General features: G+C 37.3%; 1 protein-coding gene and 1 long non-coding RNA gene across 2 annotated transcripts in view; one reads left to right on the forward strand and one right to left on the reverse strand.

Moving 5' to 3' along the window:
- Positions 1-1,652: 1,652 nt before the first annotated feature.
- Positions 1,653-13,640, reverse strand: LOC112477772. The gene is made up of 2 exons (XR_003045574.1): positions 13,501-13,640; positions 1,653-3,903 (listed from the first exon to the last, which is right to left on the reverse strand). It is a non-coding gene; the product is annotated as an uncharacterized LOC112477772 (long non-coding RNA).
- A 31-nt stretch (positions 13,641-13,671) lies between these two features.
- ARGLU1 (arginine and glutamate rich 1) overlaps positions 13,672-25,410 on the forward strand; it is a 22,478-nt gene continuing 10,739 nt past the window's right edge. Inside the window, exons 1-3 of the mRNA XM_006909374.2 lie at positions 13,672-14,264; positions 20,558-20,783; positions 23,057-23,140. Of these exons, the coding sequence (XP_006909436.1) occupies positions 13,918-14,264; positions 20,558-20,783; positions 23,057-23,140 (657 nt within the window). The 5' untranslated portion in view covers positions 13,672-13,917. The remainder of the gene's footprint in view (positions 14,265-20,557; positions 20,784-23,056; positions 23,141-25,410) is intronic.

The following is a 25,410-nucleotide window of genomic DNA, read 5'->3' on the forward strand; positions in this document are numbered from 1 at the left end:
TACAAAGATGGTGAGAAGGGATCAGACTCAAGCTTTGTAGCTAAGTTAGAGCTTATAGGACTTGGTGATTTATTGGACATAAGGATAAGGAGAGAATCTGGAGATGGCATGAAAAACAGGTGGCAAAAACTGGGGATGCAGAAAATTCCAAGAAGGTACAATAGGAGTTTTGTTTTCAACATGTTAAGGTTAAAATTCTTACTACCCATCCAACTGGTGATATTAAGCAAGTGCTTAGATATATAAGTCTGGACCTCAGCTTAAAGTTCAGAGCTGGAAATACAAGTTTGGGAGGGTCATTAGCATTAAGGTGGAATGCAGGGCCTGGAGATCTCCTGGGGAGGAACTGTAATTCGGGATGATCAGAGGGCCCATGGGAAGAGAAGGGGAATGCAGAGGAATGACCAGTGAGGGAGGACAGGATGTGGTGTCCTGAGACCAAGAGAGGAAAGTGTTTTAAGAAGGAAGAAATGATCTCTGTCAAAGCTGCTGAGGGTGGGTAAGATCAGGACTGAATGGACCAGTGGGTCTGGTGAACTGGGAGTCATTGGTAACAAGGCAAGAGCTGTTGCAGCAGAGGAGTAGGGATCCCACCTGAAGAGAGTAAGTGGTAAGGAGAATAGGAATGAAGACATAGAAACAGTGAAAACAGAAATATGTGTTTGGAAAACTGCTTGAGAAATGTAGAATCAGGGATTTTTTTTTTTTTTTTTAAATGGAAGCTAACTCAGCATTTTGCACACTAAGGAACAAACCAAGAAGAAAGAAAAAAAAAGCATGCACATGAGAAGATATAAAAGTAGAAACAAGAGAGAGGAGGATCTGGACTCAATTCAGGGGTTGAGCTTTGTTTGGGGCAAGGACACTTCTTCCATTTCTATTCCAACTCATTCATCTGTCTCTCTAACCTTGGCCTAAGTCCACTTAATTCTAGAAATCTATGGAACTTAATGTCTGATAAAGCAAGGGACCTTTTGCTGACATTATTTTTAATCCTTATTTAAAAAATTTATCATGAGTATTTTAGCATATATGTATTTCCAGCTGACCTAAGTTTTTAGTATCACATTTGTTTCATTTAAAGTGATAGTTCTTTCATATGGTTTGAAATTCAAAAGTTACAAAAAGCATACAATGAAAAAAATCTCCCTTTTGCTAGTATCTCCCAAACATGCATTTCCCTTACTTGGGGGCCAACAATGTCAGCATTTCTTGAATATTCTTTCAGAAATATTTTATGCATATACAAACATTTATATTTCTTCTTTCTGTTCCCCTTGCTATACAATTAGTGACATACAGCTCTGTTGCTTTTTTCGCTTAAAACATCTCATAGACTTTTTGACATTGGTAACCAAGAAACATTGCCATTCTTTAAAAAAGAAATTGAGTAAGAAAACAGTCTCTATTAAGACCCCATAAGAGAAATGCAACAACACAAGTAAGAAATGGCAAGACAAAACAAAAAGAAAAAAAATCATACCAAAATGAAGATAAATTGGAAGGTAAACAAGGGATAAGAAATACAATTGAAAACATAGTAAAAGAAATAGAAGGTAGAAATAAGAAAAATGGACAATGGAAACTAAAAGTTTAAATGGATTAGAGAGAAGATGAAACTATCAGACTAAAGAAAAACAATGTACACATGGTTAGAATCCTCCCACCTGTATTGATACAATAGTAATAGTGGTGAACTAGAGTATATATTTAAATACATAATTAAAAATAAACTTTCCACACATAAAAGAAGCCATTCTAAATAAGAAACGCACACACTATGTCTGAGAAACCATAATAGAATCATCAATACAGATACAAATCCTGGTAAAGTTATCCAACCTTAAAGACAAAGAAAGACTCCACTGAGCAGGTAGGAAAACACATCAGTCTTGCTTCTGATTCCTCACAGCAATGGTCAACACCAGAAAACACCACAGCTGTTATTCTAAGATTAAAAATAAACAATCAGAAAGCAACAACAAAAACCATGACCCAAAGTTTTTACATCAAACCAAGGTGCCCTTCAAACAGAAAGGTGACAGTTTTAAAGTTGCACAAACTCAGTGACCACAACTGCCATGAGACATCCTTGAGAAACTCTCAGAGACTGCACTTCAGTCAACTAATACCACCACAGGACTGGCTCTAAAGGTACTGTGGTGATGAAGGAGAAGGAGAAAAATGTAAATGCCATGTGAGCTGATGATATAGAGATAACACAACTAACAAACAGGGGCAGGGGAAGAAAATGGAAGGTAGAGTCAATCTGTTGATCGCTGGGAGTATGAGGATGTGATTCAGAGTTGACACACCAAGTAAGAGAAGTGTAAACAGACTACACCAGTCAAATGTAGATACTAAGATATATATTATTATGGATTAAGATTGAGTTATAAAGAAAAAGATGAAGGGAGATGATTCTAATGTCATCACTGCTGTCTAAAAAATAAATGAGTAAAAAGTATGTATGATACTATGTTTATAAAAGTAGCCAATAAAATGAGCATATATACCTTAAGTATGAGAACTGTATATAAAGTGAAAGATTTTTTAAAAATACCCTAAACACTGAAATACAACATAAAATTATGTTACAGAGCCAATACCGAACTTATCTGTTAAACAATAAATGAAAATAGGATTACATCACTTAGCAAAAGAAAGATCTTCAAATTTTATCATGAATCAAAATCCAACACTATGCCAAGAGACATGTCCTATAAAAGTTATTTAGTTCATATGAAATAGAAAGATGGACAAAGTATAATTAAGTGAATACAAACAAAAAGAGAACTGTGGTCCTGATAGTAATATCAGACAGAGTATACTTCTTGCCCCAAACCATTAAAAGTGACATGAAAGTCACTCTGTAATGCCCTAAATGCCCAACAGCAATACTTACAAACAACTGGAGGAGACACATGGATAGACACAATACAGTAGTGGAAAGAGATTTTAAGTCACCTGTAAGCATATGACAAATCTATGGGACAAAAATATATAAACATTAATAGTCAAAATACAACTTATAATATCAATAAATTAGAGAAAAAATATTCTCAGTCATATGTAAGACTAAGGACTGACCTTCCTGATATAAAAAAGTTACTAAGAAATTGAGGAGAAAATATAAGAACTTAATGAAGAAAACACATGCAAAGGATATAGATTACTCATAGAAAAACTAATGTGAATAACCCTTAAATATATGAAAAGATGCTCAATCTCCATCCATAGTAAGAAAAAGAGTTATTAAAACTACACTGAGATGCAGTTTCTCACCAAACAGATAAGCAAAAACTCCAAGTTTTACAACATCCTATGTAGGAGAGGCTATTGTTTCTCAAACTAGCCCTGTACATGGTAGGCAAAAAAAAGACCAAAAAAAGGCAGACACCACCAGATCGGTAGGTGGCAGGTATAATAAAGAAGATAATTTACATACGAGGCTTGTACTAGGTGCTGCAAAATAAGTATATTTCCATACCCACCTTTTAGAATCTTAAAGTTAATATAAAAGCCTCAACTGGGGTTCAGTCACATATTCAGCCCAGATGATCTTAGCAACACACTACTCTCTCAAGGCTGCCTCCTTGAAATAGCTGCTAGTGTGGGAACAGTGGGCTGAACATACATTTCAAGGAAAGAGGAGGGGTGGGGTCTTCTGCTTGCCCAGGGTCCAGCTCCAGGGTCAATTGGTGTCATGTTCTCTTGATGACCTCTTCCAACAGAAGCATTCTCTTATACAGCAGGTAGGGTGAACTTCTGAGGATGAACAAAAGCAATGCTCTGCAGGGAAGAGGCCGCTGTGGCAAATCTGAAGAATTTGGGGGTTGTCTGGGTTGTCTGTGAAGTATAATCAGTAGGTTCCAACAGTTCACGGTGTGCAGCAAGAATTTTCTTGATGAAAAAAAAATGGGAAGCATTTATCATTAGTGTTGTGTGATTTAACAAATAAAAATACAGGTCACCCAGCTAAATTTCAATTTCAGATAAGCAATGTATTTTTTAGAATGTCTCATGCAATATGTATATTCACTGCAATATTTGTAACATACTACCAATATGTCTAGTTAGAGTTTGGTGGCAAGTATACTTCGCATAGGATTTCAGTTGTTTGTCAGACACTCCACCTTTACCCTCCACCCCTCCTACCTCCTGACAACTTTCTACTTTGATAACCACACCAACTTTGCTTCTAATGTTCAAGATTCTTGATCCTGGGCTATTCAAATGAAGGCTGAGAGGAAGTCTCCACGGAAAGGTGGTGGGCCTTTAGCAGACTTCTAAAAGTGCCTAAAGAAATACCGAGGCTAGGGGTACTGTGAGTATGGAGAGCAAACAAGGCAAAGAGATGGCATCCAGCCCTTGCAATAAATGAAATCTATGTTTACTAGTAATTACAATAGGAAGAACTAGTAATTACAATAGGAAGAAGATTGAAATGTGTTTCTGCTTCATTCTGCTGTAGACAGCTACAAGTGGCATAATAGCTTCCTCTCGGGTAAAGGTCAGATATGAAATTCAATCATACCCTCTAAGGTTTTGTTATGTACAATTATAGGGAAAAAACTAAAATAAGAGCTCTGCAAAGGTCTGTGGAGCCCACCAAGAGCAGCCCTCCATCCTGGATTTGAGGAAAATGAGAGCTGGAGAGGTTTTGTCTCTTATTCCAAAGCATAGTCGATAGTATCTTCTAACTGGAATGTATGCCATTTTCGTTATGTTATGTGAAACATTAACTCGTAAAAGGTATTGTGATGATTTTTAGACACAATGCACATTCTTTGAACTCTCATCCTGAGGTGGTATCTAAGTCTTCTCCCATTAAATCTGAGCCAACCTCAGTGACTTACTTACAACCAGTAGAATGTAGCAGAAGGGAGTAACACAGCTTCTGAAGGTACATGAGAGAAAGCTAAATAGCTTCTGTCTCACTCATTCCCATCACTCACATTTGGAGTACTGAGCTACCACAGGGCTGCCATGTTATGAAGAGGTCCAGGCCACATGAAGGGGCCACATGTACATGTTATAGCTGATAGTCTCAGCTAAGGTTCTAGACAATGGCCAGAATCAACTGCCAAACATGTGAGTCTTCGTGGCACCCAGACATTGAGTCACACTTCCCTCTCTGCCTTCTGCCATTGAGTCTTCCTAGTTGAGCTCCCAGACATTGTGGAGCCATTCCCACTGCACTATGTCTGAATTCCTGACCCATAGAATCTTTGAGCACATTTAAATGGTTGTTTTATGCCACTAAGTTTTGGGGTAGTTTGTTGTGCAGTAGCTGGAATATGAACACTTTTTTCCCTTTATTATTAGGACTTTTAAATGTGGAATGAAGAGGAAAAATTCATTCCTAGTCTATTTTATTTGTACTTGAGGCCAACTAAAGCCAAAATACTGTACTTGATTTGAGAAGGAAAATGAAATAAAACCTGGTTTGAAATTTTAACTTTCTGTATCACAGATTCACTGAAGAACAAATATAAGGCAATCTCAAAAGGTTTTTCTTTTTTAAATGTCATGAAATTTTCAGATGATAAACATTTGCTTAGCAATACAGTTCCTAAGCAAAAATCTAGGCAATTAATCACACTTATACAAGACTCTCTTGTGGAGAAATTTTTTTGTTGTTGAAAAATATAGCTTTACTTTTAAAAGCATTAAAAAAGGGGAAAAAAAAAAAAAAAAGCAAACCAGAGCCTCCTCTACTATAAAGTACTGTATGGCTGATTTGCTTTCATGATGTAAATTTTTTTTTTTTCTAATTTTCTAAAACATGGCAGCTTGCATTGGTGTGAAGTGTTTTCAGCAGTGACTGAATATGCCTGATGGCAATCCAGGAGGGCAGACAGACACACTCAGGAACAAGGAAAACCAAGATACTGTATTAGTGTTTCTCTTAATTTCCTAGGGCTACTATAACAAATTACCTCAAACTTGGAAGCTTAAAACAACAGAATTGTATTGTCTCACAGTTATGGGGGCTGGAATTCCTAAATCAAGGTATTGTCAGGGTCACATTCTCTCTGAAAACTCTAGAGAGGTTCTCTGCCTTTTCTAGCTTTTGGTGGCAGCTAGCAATCCTTAGCATTCTTTGGCTTTTAGCTGAATCGCTCCAGTCTCTCTGCTCAGTCTTCATGGCTTTCTCCTCTCTGTGTGTGTCTGCATCACTCTCCTCTTCTTATAAAGATGTCATATTGGCTTTAGGGACCCCTCACTTTAGTATGACCTCATATTAACTTTATTATATCTGTAAAGACACTATTTCCAAATAAGGTGACACTCACAGGTACTGGGGCTTAGGACTTGAAAATTTGGGGGACATAATTTAACCTACAACAGTGTCCTAAACAGAGATCTAAATAATGGCCTATGGTTGTGGGGAAGAAAGGAAAATTAACTGCAGGGTACCCCTTTGCTACTTCTTTTGCAGCCTGAAGAACCTGGATTTAAATATTGACTAGCTGTAAAGCTGTGTAAAAGCCATTTCACCTTTACAGAGTATTTATCTGTAAATAGGGTTAATTAAGACAAGTGCGACCACAGACCAGCAACCTGAGCATTGCCTTGTGAGAAACTCAGGCCCTCACCCAGACCAACTGAGTTAGAGTTTCCGTTGAAGCCAGATCTCTAGATAATTCAAATGCACACTGAAGTTTGAGGAGCACTTAGCACAGTCCTTGGGGCATAAATATTTGCCAATAAATGCTAGTCCCCCTACTCGTAAATACCACAAAACACTTAAATAAAACAGCTGAGTTTACATTTAATTTAATAACTGTGGACTAAAATGAAAGAGAGAAGGGAAGAGTGTAGGCTATTCTCAAAGTACTTCTTTCAAAAAAAATAAAATTGGTTAACTAGTCACAGGCTGGTAGTGAGACACTAACTTTTGAAATATCTTAACTTTTTTTTTAAATTTAAGAAATGACTGCTCACACCAAATGTGAAAAAAACAAAACCCAGAGACAGGACATAGCTCAGACACATTTGTTAAGATTCTGTTACCTGAAAAAAACTGGTGAATTCGTAGGTCACTGATGTGAAATTCTTGTGAGAACTAAAACAACTATTTAAGTATAAAAACAAAACAAAAGCTTGGGAGTCATGTCTTCATACCTCAGAACAAGAAAAGCTTAACAAACTGAAAATCAATGACTTTTCTTAGATTTATCAGAGAACTTAGGTCACAGGATAAACCATTGCCCTGAAAACTGGAGAAATGGGTAAATACAGAAAATACAGAGAATATAGACCAGTTTTCCTGAAGCAGAAGTTACTGGAACCACAACAGGCAGGAACACTTAAGTGGTATCTTTAACAAATTGCTGGAAGCTGAGGATAGACTAACTTGTGAGTGAAAAACTCCTGCGGGCCCAATCTAAGCAAGGGTCCTCCACATTTTTAAAAATCTTTACCTCTAGTATCCCCATGAGGTTCTCGCCATAAAGACAGGAGGAAAATCCCCTTGTGTTTGGCTGGAATGGGAGGAGCAGCCATGTTGAAATATGTCATAACAAATGCCTACCAGGGAAGAAAAAAAGACTTCACCAGAGTCTTATCCGACCTGGGATAAGGGACATTGGCAAGCTCCAACCCCATCTATCCTGCCTGTCTCACCTAATGAAAAAAGAAAAAATACTGAGAAACTCTTATGAAGGTCACGGCCCAGGGGTACAGACTCACTGAAATAAAGACCTAATTATAGGATTATAGAATGAGTCCCCTCCTCCATACCTTAGCCCCAAATCAATAGGCCTCCTACATAATAACAGATTATTACAGCTAAAAGAACCGCAAGGCCCTAACTCTATTTAAGAAAGAATTCCTAGGGAAGCCCAAAGACAACAGGGAGACAAGATCAAGGACACAGAGGAAATTGAAGCCTCTGACACTTACGGCTACAGTAAACAATGAACAGAGACTGATTCCTAGCCAGAAAAACATGAACTTTATACCAAAGGCCTAGCTACCTCAGATAAATGTATCTATTACTCAATAACAAAAAGTTATAAGCCATAATGCCAAAAAGGTAAGAAAAAACAAAATCTGAAGAGACAAAGCAAACATGAGAAACAGACCCAGATATGGTAGAGATTTTGGAATTATCAGATCGGGAATTTAAAATAACAATGACTAAGGTGCAAAACAAGACAAAACGAAAAACCAAGCTCATAGATACAGAAAACATATTGGTGATTGCCAAAGGCAAGAGGTAGGGAGTAGGAGAAATAAGTGAAAGGGGTCAAAAGGTAAAAAGAATAAAAATTTAATAAATTTAAAAAAAATAAACAGGAGCTATTATTACTCATCCAAAAAAAAAAAAAAGTAAAGAAGAAATATAGACTTTCTCAAATAAACAGAACTGAAGGAATTTGTCACCAGACCTGCCTTGTGAGGAATTATAAAAAGTTCTTCAGAGAGAAGGAAAAGAATAAAGGTCAGGAATTCAGATCTATGTAGAGAAAGGAGGAGAGTCAGAGAAGGAGTAAGTGAAGATTCTTAGGTTGTCCTTCAAAGCCCTTAATGACAGTGTTGACTATTACCTGAAGCCCATGTTCTTGGAAAGCAGCGAAAATTAAGAGATTTCCCACACTTTGAGCTCTGGAAAATGACACACTGCAAGGAATCCCTCCTCCCCACATGACTAGATAAGACTCACAGGAGTCCTTGTGAATATCTATGACAAGGTCAGAGGCAGACCCTCTAAATTTCCATTCTTTGCCTCATAAATGAGATGAACTATTTTGCCCCACTGATCAAAAGGAAAAAAAAATGCTTGTTAGTCAAACTTTGGTTAAGTTTCTCTCCTGCCCCCAGGTGACTAAAGTTTGGCCTACCTTCTGCCCGAGTCAGTAAGAGGGTTCCTTCTGAGAACAGGCTGGCCTCAGAATTAAACATTCTCTGACCTACTCTTGGATCATCCCCCACTTTCACCCCACTCCTGTGTACCTGGGTCTCTCTGACCTTATTTACTCTTTATAAAAGAAAATCCCTTTTTGCCTAACTCTGGAGACGGATCTTGTCACATTCTCCCTATTTCTATAGCCACACCCCAAACCCCTTGCAATAATCCTTTTGAATAAATCTGTCCTTAATAAGTCAGGATTTGTTTCTTATTTGACCTAAATTTGGCCTCTCGATTTAGACTGGCTCCATGTCAGAAGCTTGCCAAGCTCACACTCCCATCTCTCAGAGATCAGCTTGTCACTGTTCAGGCTGAGCAAGTTTCCGGGAGGGCTTTCTTTGCCTTTTCTCTGCCTTGCTCTTCAGGCATCTGAGCAGAAAAGACATAGATCTCTGCATTTGTTGCTGCTTGGACTATCTGCATGTGCTTCTCTCAGTCTAAAAATATTTTTTTCTGCTTGCTCCTTTTGTTTCTTAGGCAAACTTGGATTTTTTCTCCTTTAATTTTTGTGTAGAGGCACACTTACAATTTTACAATTAACCTTGCCTAGCATAGGGCCTCCAGACAATAGCTTTAGATGAAGAATTAGAGTAACATTTGTTTTAGGAAACAAAGGGGCTGTACGTTTTGTACAGAACTGAACATTCTGAATTAAATCAAAAGATAATTTTTGGACGCTAGATAGAGTTTTGCTGATTTTATTGCCAAAGTTGTGATGGAAATCAGTTTTTCTATGTTCAAACTATGTAAAATTCTGTCATTTTGAATTGTCTCAAGTAGGTTTAAAAGAAGCACTGTTTGAAGGTTTCTAGAAGAAACCAAATAATGTACCCCATGTTTACTCATCTAAATTATGTTTCGTCCAATGCTTCCCTTGTGCAAGGTACTAGACATGAGATGAAAATATAAAACTGAACAAATCAGACATGGCTCTCTCCTCTCATCTCCTCAAGAAGCTCATTTTTCACAGGAGATACAACTATTAAATAACTAGTTGACATTTTTTAAAAATCACAAATATGAAAAGTGCTGTCAAGGAGAACTAAACTGCCAAAAGGCAAGGAGTTAGTATGGTAGGGAAGGATGGGTATGAATGGGGTTTCAAATAACTCAAGGAAAAGTTAGGGAGATATTAATCTAAGAAACAAGAAAGACTGACTGGTAGATGAGTGAGCTACCAGGATACTGGTACCCGGTGCCCAAGTGCTCCATCTATACATTAAGCGTAGGTATAAGTCCATAAGCAACTAGCACAACACTCATACAAACTAAGCACTTAGTAATTATGCTCTGCATAAATGATACTTCGTCAAGAAGTTACAGTATACATCTCAAATTCTGAAAAGTTTGCAAAAGACATTGAGAATTAGTAATTTAAGAATTAAGAGGAAAGATATATTCAGGCATCTCCTTGGCATTTTTTACATTAGAAGATTGTTCTTTAGAATGATGTTTTTAAATGATATCTTATTTATATTTGGCTATTGTAATTATTCAAAGATGAACTGAGGAAACACTTTTAATGAGAGAAGGGAATGGGGGAGAGGAGGCAACAGGAAATTTAAAAGGAGTCCAAAAACAAAACAAGAGAAATAGAACCAGCTCATACTCAAAGTAAAAGTCACTCAAATCTTATTCATTCAACATGCATTCAGCATACATTTAAGGTTAGCATGCTAACCCATGGGTTTCAATGAACGCAAATCAGCCAAGTTCCCTAGAACTGGATTCCAGTGGCCTAAGATAATCAATGAAAAAGTAAGCTCATAAAAAAAAAAAGATTCGTTCAGGGAGTGTGAAATGCCTAGACCTTGATTATTATAAAGTAAAGGCATGGAATTTGTTTCCCTCATTCCTTTACTGCATCCTCAGAGATAATCCCTCATAATTCGGGCGGACTTTGACACACTTCTGTTTTCCAGGTTTTTCTTTTCAAGGAAAGGAAAAAAACTATGACTTGAGTGGGATAACTACCATCTTCCTTTAAAAGTTCCATAAGTCATTTTAGAGTCCACTCCAGTACACATGTAATTTAAATAAATAGATTACTTGCTCTGTAAACAATTTAAGACTAAGTTTCCCAGTTTACTCCTCCAATTCTAGACTTATCTATGTAATATGTAGCTATCACTCACATAGATAAATATACACACAAATATGCTTTTGGAAACAAAAATGAGATTGCAACCTACACATTCTTCTTCAGCTTTCCCTTTGCATCTAATACCCATAATTATACTGAAGGTATATTTGCAAATTAGTCCATATAGATCTGTACTGTATTTTGTTTGTAGATGCACCATAAACTTTTTCTCCTTTAATATTTAGATTGTTTTCAATTGTCTGCCATTCAAACAATGCTGTGATAAGTATTCTTACATATTGTTATATCATATCTATTGTGTTATTTATCTGTGGGACAAATTCTTGTGTTATTTATCTGTGGGAAGTGAAGATAGTGGGTCATGGGGTATCAAAAGTTAAAATGCTGATAGACATGTCCAAATTACACCCTAAAAAGGTTGTAATAAACTGCTAACAGTATATATGGGTGTTTGTCTTCAACACCTCTCCCTTTCACCTTATTAACACTTTATTAATAAATGTTATTAAGTAAAGGCATGGAATGTGTCTCCCTCATTCCTTTACTGCATCCTCAGAGATAATCCTTCATAATTTGGGTGGACTTTGACACACTTCTGTTTTCCAGGTTTTTTATTAGTAATTTTAAAAATAATTGTCGATTATAGGAAAATGAACAGATAATTGTTATTTAAATTTGCATTTACCTGGTTATTAGTGAGGTTTAGATCCTTTTACCAGGTTTTCTATCATTTTTTATCAGTTGTATTTCTTCTGTGAATGGCTCATTTATATCTTGCTCATTTTTCTATTGAGTTGCATTTCTTTTATTGATTATTAGGAACTCTTTATATACCAATGATATTAATGCCTTGCTTGCTAAATATTGCAAATATTTTCTCCCAAAGTTGTCTCTTATTTACATAATATAGTAACCTATTCATTTATATCAGTGTTTCTTAAACTATGGTTGGTGGGATGCCTGCAAGAGAATCATGTGGATGCTTGTTAAAAAATGGAGATTCTGGGACCCAAGCACTATATGAGAATCTCCGGGAACATGACACAGCATTTTTGTATTTAAAAATAATCTCCAAGTGGTATAACCATTGCTCCATAGTTGCTTATTTTTGTCTTACATGATTATATTTATAAAATATTTTAAACTTTTGAATATATTTAGACTTCAAGTCATCTTAGTTTTTGTTTGTTATAATGCAAAAATGTAAATTAATTGTATTTTATTTTTAATGTCTTTATTTTAACCATGCCAGCAGCATTTATTGATAAACCATTCTTTTTCCACTAAATTAAAGCATCATCCTTACATATACGAGATTGTGACATTTCTCATATTCCTGTACTATTTAAAAGAAACATCTCTTTATTCCTTTTGTAAAATATCATATATTTATTAGAAAAAATTTATAACATGTAGGAAAATACTAATAAAAAAAGTTTAAAAAAAATTTAACTGTAGTAGATTGAATAATATCTCCCCCAAATTCATGTGACCTGGACATGTGACCTTATTTGGAAATAGGGTCTTTGCAGATGTAATTAAGATGAGGTCATACTAGATTAGGGTGGGTCCTAATTTAATCATTAACATCCTTAAAAAGGCAGACCACAAACAGAGACTAGATTACAAGCCAGGGAACACCAAGGATTGCCAGCAACCATCAGAAGCTAAGAGAGGCATGGAACATATTCTCCCTCAGAGCCTCCTAAAGAACCAACCTTGCTGACATCTTGATTTTGGACTTCTGGACCCCAAAACTTTAAGTGAACAAAATTCTGTTATTTTGTACCACCAGTTTGTGGTGGTCTAGGAAACCAATCTACCAACTATTCGTAAATAACTGTCTTTAACATTAGATGAGTATCATTCCAGCCTTTTGCTGAACTGTTTTAAAATTTGAGGGACCTAGGTTTTCAAGGTTTCTTATCACATATGAATAGTAATGTCTCTTTTTCTTTGGGGGGTTGACAGTGACGGTTTGTTTACCATACAGGGCCACAGCTTTTGTAGCTAGGGCTTGGTGGGTTTATTGGTTATGTGCAAGGGCTTTACAACATAGATACACACTCCTGCTCTGCCTATGGTGCCTGCTAGTTGTGTGCTTGGACAACTTCTTTACTCTCTGACCTCAGCGTCCCCCTCCCTAAAACGAGAACATCAGTTAATAAACGCAAAGCATATAAAACAACGCCTGGTACATGAAGCCCTCTGCTAAGCATTGGCTTCCACTCATCAAAGCTTACTTTATCTCTTGTAATCTTCACATCCACCTCATAAAGTGTAGTTATTTCCATTGTACAAATAAGGAAACTAAACTCAGAGAGGCAAGCGATCTGCTCAGGGTCACTCCAATATAATTTAGGGCTGCCTGAGAAAACCAACTTAGAAAATAAAGCAGTTAGTTCGGGGCGAGGCATGATTTCGTTCGCACGAAAACGTGACAGGTTTATTCTTACAGTATTGGTTGCCATCTTACCCGAAAGCAAAAGTGCACTAAAACGGAAGCGAGGGACTTCGGCTTCCGCGCGTCAGGATGGCGCAGGTGATGGCGGAAGGAGCCGAGTGCGCTCGGAAACGCTCGCCTCGCCTTCGGCAACAATCGTCAGGGGGAGGGGCTCGTGCGGCGGCGCGTTCCGCGCGGGGCATTGTGGGAAGGGAGGCCGGTGCAGCCGTGGCTGCCATCTTAGCAACTCCTGGTGTTGCGGCCTTGTTGTTGGAGGCGGTCTTCGTGGCAGCCGTCGACCTCAAGGAGTGACAGAAAGTCAGCCGGCTGACAGTTTTCCTTCCCCCGGCTTCAACGGGACGGCCAGCCTGCGTCTGGAGTCAGAGGCTAAAGAAGCTAGGCGCGCGCGGGGCCCGAGGCCAGCGGTTAGTCACAGCGTCGCCCGGAAGGATGGGCCGGTCTCGGAGCCGGAGCTCGTCCCGCTCCAAACACACCAAGAGCAGCAAACACAACAAGAAGCGGAGCCGGTCCCGGTCGCGGTCCCGGGACAAGGAGCGCGTGCGGAAGCGCTCCAAATCCCGGGAAAGTAAACGGAACCGGCGGCGGGAGTCGCGGTCCCGCTCGCGCTCCACCAACACGGCCGTGTCCCGGCGCGAGCGGGACCGGGAGCGCGCCTCGTCCCCACCCGACCGCATCGACATCTTCGGGCGCACGGTCAGCAAGCGTAGCAGCCTGGACGAAAAGCAGAAGCGAGAGGAGGAGGAGAAGAAAGCGGAGTTCGAGCGGCAGCGAAAAATGTGAGCGCCAGCGGGGGAGGGGCGGGAGCCGGGGAACGAGCTGGGGGGCGGGGAGAGTGGGAAATTGGGGCGCGGGGCAGGTGGGGCTGGACGGGGAGGTTGCAGGAACCCGCCCGAGAGCCTGCGTACGGGCTGTGGAAAGCCTGAGGCAGGACAGCCCCACGAACTGATTGGGAAGGAGAATAGTGGGGCTTGAGCAGGAAAGGCTTAAGAGGGGAGAAAGCGATTTTGGCGCGCGCGAGGGAAGGAGAGTGCCGGAAGTAGGGGGTGGAGTTCTGAGTGGTGTTGGAGAGCTGCGTCGGCTATAGGGTCGAAGAATAAACCAGCCAGAAGACGTGTTTGAAAAGCATTTGCAGGCCCGCTGGAGAAGAGCAGGAAGGAATTAACCCGTGGGATGCACATCGCAGCTGTCTAGAGCGCTCTTGTATTGCAGCTTAAATATGCGACTGGGATTCTCTGGAATAAGACACTTTAGCTGATCGGACACCCCCAGAAATACATTTTACTTTAATGTATTCATATTGTTAAAAATGTGGCGGTCGCTTTTCTTTTCTTGGGCTTACTTAGTTTTTGTTTTTTTGAAGTGTAAAAACAATGCACAAACCTTAAGTGTATAGTAGATAAGTGGTGACACCTGCGTTCACCTGCTTAACCACAATCCCAATCAAAGCCTACTCTTTCTTAATTTTGATTTATATTCTTCTATAGCAAACTTCTGTGCATTCCTGATAACTGTTTCCCCTTCTAAGCCTGCTGTTTAGAAGACACTTGAATATTTGCTTTTATTTATGTTTTGCTTTGCCCACATACAGAACTTTCATGTAAGGAAAATCTGAGTCACAGTAAGGCTCTTAACATACTATTTGGGTAAACTGTATTTCTGAAAAAAAGCCACTTCAAGGGCAGAAGGAGCCCTTGCCATTCACTAGAAAGCTATGACTTGTAGGAAAGTGAAAGAAAATGTGGTATGTGAAGATGAGAACCATTTAGCAAGCTGCACATAAAGAGATGAGAAGAAATACAGGGATGAAAATGAGAAAATAGAGCAGCCATGTAGTTCCAAGTTAATAGAAGAAAACTTCTATTAGCGTTTATGAAGGAGAGGGCAGCTACCTGTACACAGAATTTTGTGTGCCATGTGGTAGGCACTACCTAATGTGTTCTGTTGCCTTAGAAATGCAAAGGTAACAGTGGCAAGACCTAGGTTTTGGAGCCATGCGAATGGGCAGAAGTCATCTGTCTACAAGTCCCTATTGGTTAGTTCATTCAACTAATATTTTTTGAGCATTTAATGTGCCAGACTCTATGCTAGGTACTGTTAATATAAAAATGATTGACCCCTGTCCAAGATCTTGATCTAGCTTAAAGACAGGTAGCCAGGTACTACTGCAGTGTGTATATTCAGTGATGGTGATGTGATTGTAGAAAGGAAGCATCTAGGATGGTTAAACCCTTAGTTCTCCCAAGGAATGAGTGATGGGTAAAGATAGAGACTGTCAGGCTAAGTATAGGAGGATACATGTGAACCAAAGGAGAACTCTACTGCCAGAATAAAGGAAGGGAGACAAAATGGTCTGAAGTGGGGTAAAAAGGTTAATGTTAGTTGGAACATGAAATACTCTAAGTATTTGAGTCAAGGAGTTACTGGAGAGGTAAAATAGAGAGTGGTAATTGTGGGAAAGGTCTTGTGTGCCATACTAAGGAACTTAGAAACAGGAGAGACTTTTAAGCAGGTAAATGCGGTCTTTCCACCCCCCACTCCCCAAAAGAAACAAACAAAAAAAACCAGATAACTAACTGCTGTATAGTATAGAAACTAGTTACATTAAGTGGACACAAGAGTAGTGTGGGAGCAGTTGTTGGAATGGAAGAGAGGGACAAATTTAAGAAACATTAAGAACAAATAAATTGGATATGAAACAAGAGAAAGAAAGCATTAATTCAGGCTCTCATGCTTATGTTGTGGCTATTGCATCTCAGCCACCAAATGTTAAGTAACTACTGTGTGTCAGACACTGGTTAAAATGTCAGAAACCCAATGGCTAGGGGAGAGAGAAAAATCAAAGGGAGTTTCCATTTTATACTTGCACTGTGGGCACTCATTTTTGGATATAGTGAGTTTATCCAAGGTTAATATGGAGGACAAGCCTGGGGGAAACCTTGAGAGTGTAGAATGACCCAGGAAGAGTGGGTGGAAAAGAGTAGTTGGCCCTAGGGACAGAAAAAACCTTAGGGAATATTTGTATTTAGAGTTGGATGGAGGAAGACATGCACATAGTGGAAGCAGAGAAAAGGTACCAGAAGAATGTCTAGTGAGTGTAAAGTGTATTTTCAAAAGGTCCAGTGTGAATCTTCTGTTGTAAGATTGGAAACCGGATTGTTTTGCCATTTACAATTCTGAGGCCTTGAATAAATCACCTACTAGTGAGCTTATTTTCTCATCTGTGAAATGGAGATACCTGTCTTTCTTATTATGAAGATTAGAAATAGTGCATGTAAAATATCTAGACAATGCTTGACATATAGTGCGCCTCAACAAATAATGTTATATAATATAATTTATGTACATATGGGCAGATCGAGCCTGGCGAATTTAAGCAGTGATCTTGCTAGTTATAATCTTAATTCAGTAAAAGGCAAATCTTAACATTCAAAAAAAATTTTTCTTTCTCATTTCGAATATCTAATTTACCTGGCTCAAAATTCAGTTCAAAAGCTCTCTCTCTCCTGTGTCCCAGCCATGTAGTATGGTTCCCTCTTTCCTTTCCCCTGCACCCTTCTTATCACTTTCATATTTATTCTTTTGAGATGCTTTATGTATATTGTATTAACTGTTGAAAAGTGGGCAGCTGAAAATGACTTGCAGCAAATCAGGAAACTTAATGAAATAGTAACTTACTGTAGCCTGTGATATCTAGGTTTGAGTACGCTTAGTGTTCAACTGCATGATAGATCGAGAGCCTTCTAAATTATCTAAACTGAATCTGAGATCAATATGAGCGATTCTTCAAAGAGCAAAGAGTAGCTTTTATGAATGTGTTTAGTAGATGGAACTATGTATATTGGGGAGGTTAGTGCTTTGAGGCAGAACGTCAGGGCATAAGATCTCTCCGGCGTTTGTAAGAATTTTACGAATTTTTTAAATGATTATTTTGATATTTAAATCTTTGTACATGGGTGCATGTCTTTGCCTCTCAGATTTGTCCTGGAGAAACAATGAAGGGTGCTTAAGATCATTAGCTTTGGAGTCTATACAATTTGAAAGTCACCTCTCAGCAACATGCAGTGAGGTGGAGCCCAGGAGTAAACTGCTTTGTCTCAGGAACCATCAAAGTGTAAATGATGACATGGTGCATAAAGCTGTAGGCAGAGTATTTCGTACCTATTCAGTACTGAGTAAATGCTGTTTGCTAATATTATGAAGCAGTTCCCATGAGTAAGCTCCTAGGGTTGAGTTCATACATTTTAAAGACTTTTCAAATAATATTGAAAGTTGCTCTGTACAAAGTGCTACTCTTTAAACAATACTGTTTTGTTTTAATAGTTGCCATTTAAAAATTGATTGTGACTGGTGTGTTTAAAATACCTGAGAGCATGGAGAAAATGTAGACCTAATGTTATCCCATTTCCATTGAAAAACTTGAAGATTTTCTTTCAGTTCTTTCATCAGTGGCCCAGAATCTTGGCAAGGGAATGGATTCAGCAGAAGAGGCCGATGAAAAGATTAGAGTGTTAAAAGAACAATAAGAGAGACAACTCCTATGGCAAAAGTTTTAAAGAGTAGAGAGGCAATTATATGATACATCTTTTGAAAGATACTAATGACCAAGTGTTTTTCTTTTCAAGAAAGTTTAGTGTCTCTTATGAAGCTTAGCTGCTTTATTATGATAATAAATTTGTCATCAATAAAGTTTAACTCATGCTTAATTCAGTTGTACACATGCCCATTGGTTTTATGAATTCAGTATGTTTAGGGAGGAGAATTAAAGCAATATTGAACTTTATTTCAGCACTGGATCTAAAATTTGATTTAATTAATTTATTTTTTTCTGATTTGCTGAAGTAGCAATTTTAACCTTACCAGGAATAACAGCAACAACAGAAATTATATTCTTGATAATACTTGTAAGTGAGCAGTTCTGCTGTGGTGCCATGACCTTGCCTGTCTCCATGTAGGACACAGCAGCAAGACTTAATTATAGTCATAGTGGGCTGCCCTGTGGTTCCTCCAGGAACAAAGAGAGATAAGCAGCCTTGTGAGAAACTCCAGTAGGCCATTTCTCATCCTCCTGGTTTCAGTTGAACTTGGGACTTCCCATTTGCCCTCCCCTTCAGGCTATAAAACTACTGAACTGTAGTTAGAATTGACTCCTTAGCAGCAGAGCAGCCCACCACCACCTGTGCTTGCACTGCCTGTCACCTGGCCCCTGTGGTTTGGTGTCCCATCAGTGGGAGCAGAGAAATGGGGAGCTAACACCATGCTGATCTGGCTTTTGCAGTAAGTTTCCCCTCTTTTTTACTTTATGTGAACAGTTTATTTGGAACTTTTTACAATTGTCTTTCTCTTAGGAATTTTAAAATAAAGTTTCTTCTTAGGCTTCTCCATATTTATGTAAGAACCAACAAGCAAAATGTATGTGTGTGGGTGTGTATACTTTTAAAACTTTGCATTATGAAAACTTTCCAACTCATGCAAAAGTAGAGAGAATGTTACAATATTAATATATCCATTCATTTAGCTTCAGCAGTTGTCAGTGTTACTTCATCTATTTTTCTCTTCCTCTGGATGAAGTAGATAGTATTTTTCTATTTGAAATATAGTTTAATTTCCATTGAAATAGCTGTCTCATTTCCTTTAGATGTCCCTGGCTATTCATGTTTAGTGTTGGGGTATTTGTTCTCTTTTCCTGAGTTGTTATAAAGGCTTTTTGAAACTGCCCTAATGCTATGTTTCATTGGAAGTTAAAAAAGAATAAAAAAAAGAGAATTACAGTGTGTTAGGCTTCTGTATCTTAGATTTAAATAAAAATTGCTAATAATGTAGTGTTGGGGAGGAGATATTTAAGAAACAAGCAACACTGTCTTCAGAATGGGTATTCTAAATATCTAGAACCTAAAAGAAGTTATGCTTTCTCAAGTAGCTACTATCTCCTTGACAGAAAAACATAAAGATTTTAAATGCAGAAACTGAAATGAATCAGAATGTTAAAGATACATTGGTGTTAGTATGGTATCTCTGTGAATAAGTAACAAGAGTTGAGAATGAAAGCACTTGAATGGGAATTGAATCACCCCCAAAAACAGAGTTGAGTTAAAATGAATTGGGCGTTTAATAGTCACTTAGAAACTATAAAGTCTTTATTAAACACAAAGAAATTAGTCAAATTAATTTTAATGTAGTCCCAATCTATCTCAAAATAATTTTAATTGTAATCAAATAAAAGTATTTGAGATCTTTTATATTTTTTCTTCATACTGATCTTCAATTCAGACTAGACACATGAAGTGGTATAAAACGTGCAAGATTTCCAGTATAATTCTTTGATAAATATCAGAATTTTCAGCATAGAATTTTAAATAAATAAGTTGGTTCATAATATCTGTGTGAGATTAAAATAGTTAAAACAGTATTATGTTTCAGTGGACCTTTTGATAGAACTGATGATAAATACATGTTTTCAGTCCACTTTCTCATTTAATTGAAAATCAAATAACAAATGAAAGAAAAGTTACAGTAGTAAAGTTCAGAACCTGAAGGTGGTCTACATTTTTACTAAAAGCTACACAGCTATTGCCTTAGCAATCTGAATCTCTTTGAGTCTGTATTCTGACTTTGGAGGGAAGGAGAGGGAGAATGAATGAATTTAGCTGGTCTGAATTGCTTGCTATATAGTGGTTGCTCCTGACTTCTTTGTAGCTCAACTCTTAGACTGGGTGGATTGGCAGATGAGCAAATCCATATGTTTCATAGCTTAAAGTTGGTAACAAAAGTAGATTCCCTGTTTCAGATTTGCTCTACATTCCTAAATTAAGACTAATGAATTAAGCTCTTTGAATATACTAGTTTTTTTATTCAGAAAATGATAGAGGGAAAAAACTCTCATATTTATTTGAATTTATCACTTAACATCTTGGTATCATTTCCTTAACTGTTAGATGAAAATGAATTGTAAAATCATAGAAATATATAATGAGGTGCAATTATGAGGTTACCTATTTTATAGATTTATAACTAGTTTCAATTTTTAAGTTTATTATGTCACCTAAGTCATTTTTCCCATTTTGTTTGCTAGTCGGCAGCAGGAAATAGAAGAAAAACTCATCGAGGAAGAAACAGCACGAAGAGTGGAAGAATTGGTAGCAAAAAGGGTAGAGGAAGAATTGGAGAAAAGAAAGGATGAAATTGAGCGAGAAGTTCTCCGAAGGGTGGAGGAAGCCAAGCGCATCATGGAAAAGCAGTTGCTCGAAGAACTCGAGCGACAGAGACAAGCTGAGCTTGCAGCACAAAAAGCCAGAGAGGTAACGCTCGGTCGTTTGGAAAGTAGAGACAGTCCATGGCAAAACTTTCAGTGTCGGGTGTGCCTCCTCAGTTCAGAAAGAGATGGAATACAGACTAATTCCTTTCTCATCTAAACTTAACATTGCTGCGAAAGTTAATTTTTTAGCCTATTCAGAAGTGCTGACATTTAAAAGTTATTTTCATAAAACGTATTCAAGGAAACTTTGATTTACTGGAACTGGCTTACATATTTGAGAAGTGTTTGAAACTTTTGCCATGGCTGCAGGACTTAAATTCTTTTTTTGGGAGGGTGGGGGGACACAGGGAGTGGTAAAGGGAAAAGGTTAAAAATCCACCTGTGGTTATGTATTCTTTCCTGTTTATCACTCATTACTTAGACTGTGAGAGGCTTTTGCCTTCAGTCAGATTTAAAAGAGCAGGGCCTAACGTTGAGTGACAAAAGCACCTGCTTTTTGACAAATAGGTTTTCTTGCTCTTTTTTTCCTTGTTTTATCCCTCACCCCCTACCCCAAATTCTGCTTCAACACAGTGGACTAATTCTAGGATTCTGATCGTAAGGGCCTCCATTTTCCTAATGTGTTTCAAAAAATCTTTTTAGGAAAAATGTCCAGATTATTCATCCACTTTTTTAGTATCTACTAACAACTCCTTTTTTTCTCTAGAGAGTTATGAAGGAACAGGTTGTCCTTGTCTGGAGTCAAGCTAAACACATGATTTGTTTTATCAGCAGCTGGAGCAGAAGTTGAAAATGTCTTTCTGTGAGACAGTAATTTGCTACTGAAGCTTTATGGCTTATTTGCACTGATTACTCCAGGATCTTAAAACTTGTTGAAAGTCACTGAAACACTCAAGGCAAATTACTTTACAGTACTGAGTGTCCCTCAAAATAGTTTGCATAATGAATATGAATTCCATTGGTATGTGCTACAGGAAATCCTGTTATATTTTCTTGAATTGAAATATTTAACTCAAAATATAAGACTCATTGTCATTTTTAATCTCGGCATCATTATCATGGACAAGTTGACATATTCTCTGTTTTCCAGTAAGCTTAGCTTTTTAAATGTATTTTCCCTTGTGCTGTCTTTAATTAGATATACATGTCTATATTTGGTGGATATCAGACTAAATGCAATTGAATGTAATGAAATTTTTATATCAGCGCTTTTAATAATGAAGATATTTTTGGAGTAATGGTGCTGTCTTGTAGCGAGTTATTAATCATAGGAAGATTTTTTTTTCTCTTCATGTGCTTTTTGTTTCATATTAACAATTTTTTTTTACACGGACACAACCCTCTGACAGACTTTCCAAATATTAAAATCATTTGAATATGTATGCTGTGGTCTGAACACTGCCCAAGCCATCAAGCAATCTTCATATAGTTTGCATTATAAAGTCTCATTAAATTCTCCAAGAAAAAATAAATTATAGAATTTTATTTCCTGACTATGCACCCCTTGGATTCCTGAATTTCAGATCAGACTGTAGATGACAAGATAAGCTGCCTTTAGAAATTGTCAACATCTGAATGTTAAGTCCATTTTCCCCATGGAAGAAGCCCTTAGTTCCATGAAGTATGGATTACCATTTGTATTTTTCACTAACAGTAAATGTATTTTTCTTATTAATTGTTTGCCTTAGGAATGATGAATTACATTTTTTGTTCCTTCTTACCATAAACATCTGCATTCCTCAGCTCAGCCTTCCTTGTATGTTGTTTCTTTATAAATGGTTGAGCTGCTGATGCAGGTATTGCCAAGCTAACAGTACAAATCATTTTAAAGAGGAAGCTGGCGCGTATGGCAGCCGAGGAGCACACTCTGCAGGACACTGGACAAGACAGTAAATATTCAACTTTTAATGCTGATTAAAGGAGTATAGGTAAAGAATACGTAGGTATACATAATTGGTGAGACAAATATTCACTTTATTTATATTTTATATTATTTTTTTAATTTGGTAAATACTATCCAGTTTTGTAGTTGTCCTTGTTGATTTGTGTGATATTAAAATATTAGTAATAATTGCCAGGAAACTATCAATTAGGGAGGGTTTAGTCGGTTGCTGTTTGGACTGGGAGGGATGATTGAAATTTAGTGTTAGAAACAAATTTTAGTGGCTGCACAGTTTATCATTTGTCAGACAGAAGGTAGCTATAAAGCTACCCTGTTAAGTCAGATCAAAAAAGTTCAGAGGAAGATTAGTAAATATTTATCAATAAAAATAAACATTTTATTTTTCTAACATCTTAACATGTCCTCCCCTTTAGGAGGAAGAACGTGCAAAACGTGAGGAGCTCGAGCGAATACTGGAAGAGAATAACCGAAAAATTGCAGAAGCACAAGCCAAACTGGTATGTATAAAGCATACTTAAATAGTATTTTGTATTTGTGTTTTTTTCCAAATTTTGTGGAATGATTTTGCACTCTATAATTATTTTTAGAGTTCTCAGGGCCATTTTAAGGGATATGAGGCAAGACTAAAATAAAATAGTTGACTAGATTTTAGCTGTTGTGTCCCAGAGTAATCTATTTGGAGGCAATCCAGAATAATTTCTAATTAATCTGAAGAAAATTCCAAAATTTACAGTGACTTAACAGGTTTCCTGGGGACAATTGCACTATCATCATCCCCTAATTTTTTTTTTAGCCTGACCTCGTTCACATTTCTCCTATGTCTTAAAAAAAAAGAGAAGCAGCATTTCACTTCTCATTTCTTTACTTGTTGCCAATTACTAGATGGAATAAGTACCTAGTATATATTTGCTAGTAAGTATACCAGATTGATGAATTCTTTTTCCTATTCAAAGTTTATAATCAAGGATACAGAGACTTAATTATGACAAGATACGGATATATAAAAGGTGATGTCGAGCAATTTTTAAATTTTAATAAGCCCATATAAGAATTTTAAGGTAATTTTTTTAAAATAGAAAAAAATATGATGAAGAATAAAGCTAGGCTTTAAGGACTATGGATATAATCCAGAAAAAAGGAGAATAGTCAAGTGTTACTGTGTAAGGAAAAACCTTTTCCCCATGAAGGTGGCATATGGGAATTCTACTTCAAAGTAAGACTGTAAGTCAGAAATGGAAATAAATTTACTTAGGATGAATGGGTGATTAGTGGTATTTAAAACCCAAGAATGGAGACACAGCCCAGAAGGAACTTGGTTCTAGACATGTAGAAAAGTTTTGTCTATTTAGAATTGTGTCGAGAATAATGCAGCCATAGGAGGACATTTGCTGCTAAGTCATACTGATGACTGGAGAGAAAGAAGCCAGTTGCAAGTTCCAGTTAAATGGTTTAGAAAAAATATATTCTGTGATGGTGTTTATAAAAGCACCGAAAAAGATCTGGGTGGATCTAAGTAATTCACAGCAGACCCCTTTGAGAGTAGGGGTGAAAAGACGACCATAGATAATGTGTCCCTAGTTGATAAGAACGTATAAAGTTAAAACTATGGGAGTAGTTGGTTCCAGAGCATGATCTTTTAAAAGATAGTGTGTCCTAGGTAAGAGCCAATGCTAGAAATATCCTGAGTAATATTGCTGTCCTAGTTATTTCGAAGGCCATAATGGAAGGGGAAGACTTGATCCTGCTTTTCTAATAAAAAACTTAAAATCTGCTTTGGTAGAAAAAGCGATATAAATTGAATAGATAAGGAGTCATTATGAGATATATTACTACTTGCTCATTAATAAGTATGTGATGCTTTTTTTAGTGATTGCATATAAGGAGAAAATCTCAGTGCAGATAGGACTTAAGAAAGTATGAATCTTAATTTGACTTTTGAAAGTTGGGCTTTGACCAATAAATACAGTCTAGTTTGTAAGGGCATGGTTATTTCCAGAAGAGAGGAACAGTGTAACTGGTATTTAAAACATCGAAGCAAAATTACTGAGCAGGTAGGATAGAATTTCTCTGAAGGCTTGATAAAAGGTTGGATAGTGTTCAGTTTGTGAGTGGCCTGGAATGCCAGATTGTGACTTCTAGAGTAAAGTTTCTTACCTTAGTCTGCTCTGCCAAGATATTGATCTTTTCTGACCCAGGGTGGGTGTCTGGGTGGCTAGGGACAGCTTGGCCTCTATATTCTTCTGGCAGCCTTTTTTGTTTATCCTCATGAACTATAAAAATATAATTTTCTGTGTGTCATTAGTGGAAAAACATTAGCAAGTATAGAGCAGTGTTTCTCAAGTGGTGGTTATTGGCCACTTTTTTGTGTTTTAATTCCAGTCATCTCAGACTTCTACTTTTGCAAAATATAATTAAGGTGAATTGTTAGAAAAATGAGGTCAAAATTGACTATAAAAGCTTCTAAAACACTTACATACCTTGTTTTGGATCTGTTAGTTTGTAAACTGTTACTGGTCCACAGGCTATACTTAGACTAGTACTATTCAGAACATTTGTGTTTGACCTGATAGACTGCGGTGGCGCTATTCTGACTTCCTGTTACCAATAAAACTCCAGTGAAAATATATCTTAAGGAAAAGAAGTTTTAGTTTGGAAAATTTTGGTGAGAATGTGTACATAATTAACTAGTTTGCTGCTTGTGTTCAGTAAAGTTTGAAGCATAAGAAATTATTGTTGATATTAGAGAAAATTCAATTTTATTTGGTTC

Source organism: Pteropus alecto, unplaced genomic scaffold, assembly GCF_000325575.1.
Source record: "Pteropus alecto unplaced genomic scaffold, ASM32557v1 scaffold13, whole genome shotgun sequence".
NCBI lineage: Eukaryota > Metazoa > Chordata > Mammalia > Chiroptera > Pteropodidae > Pteropus > Pteropus alecto.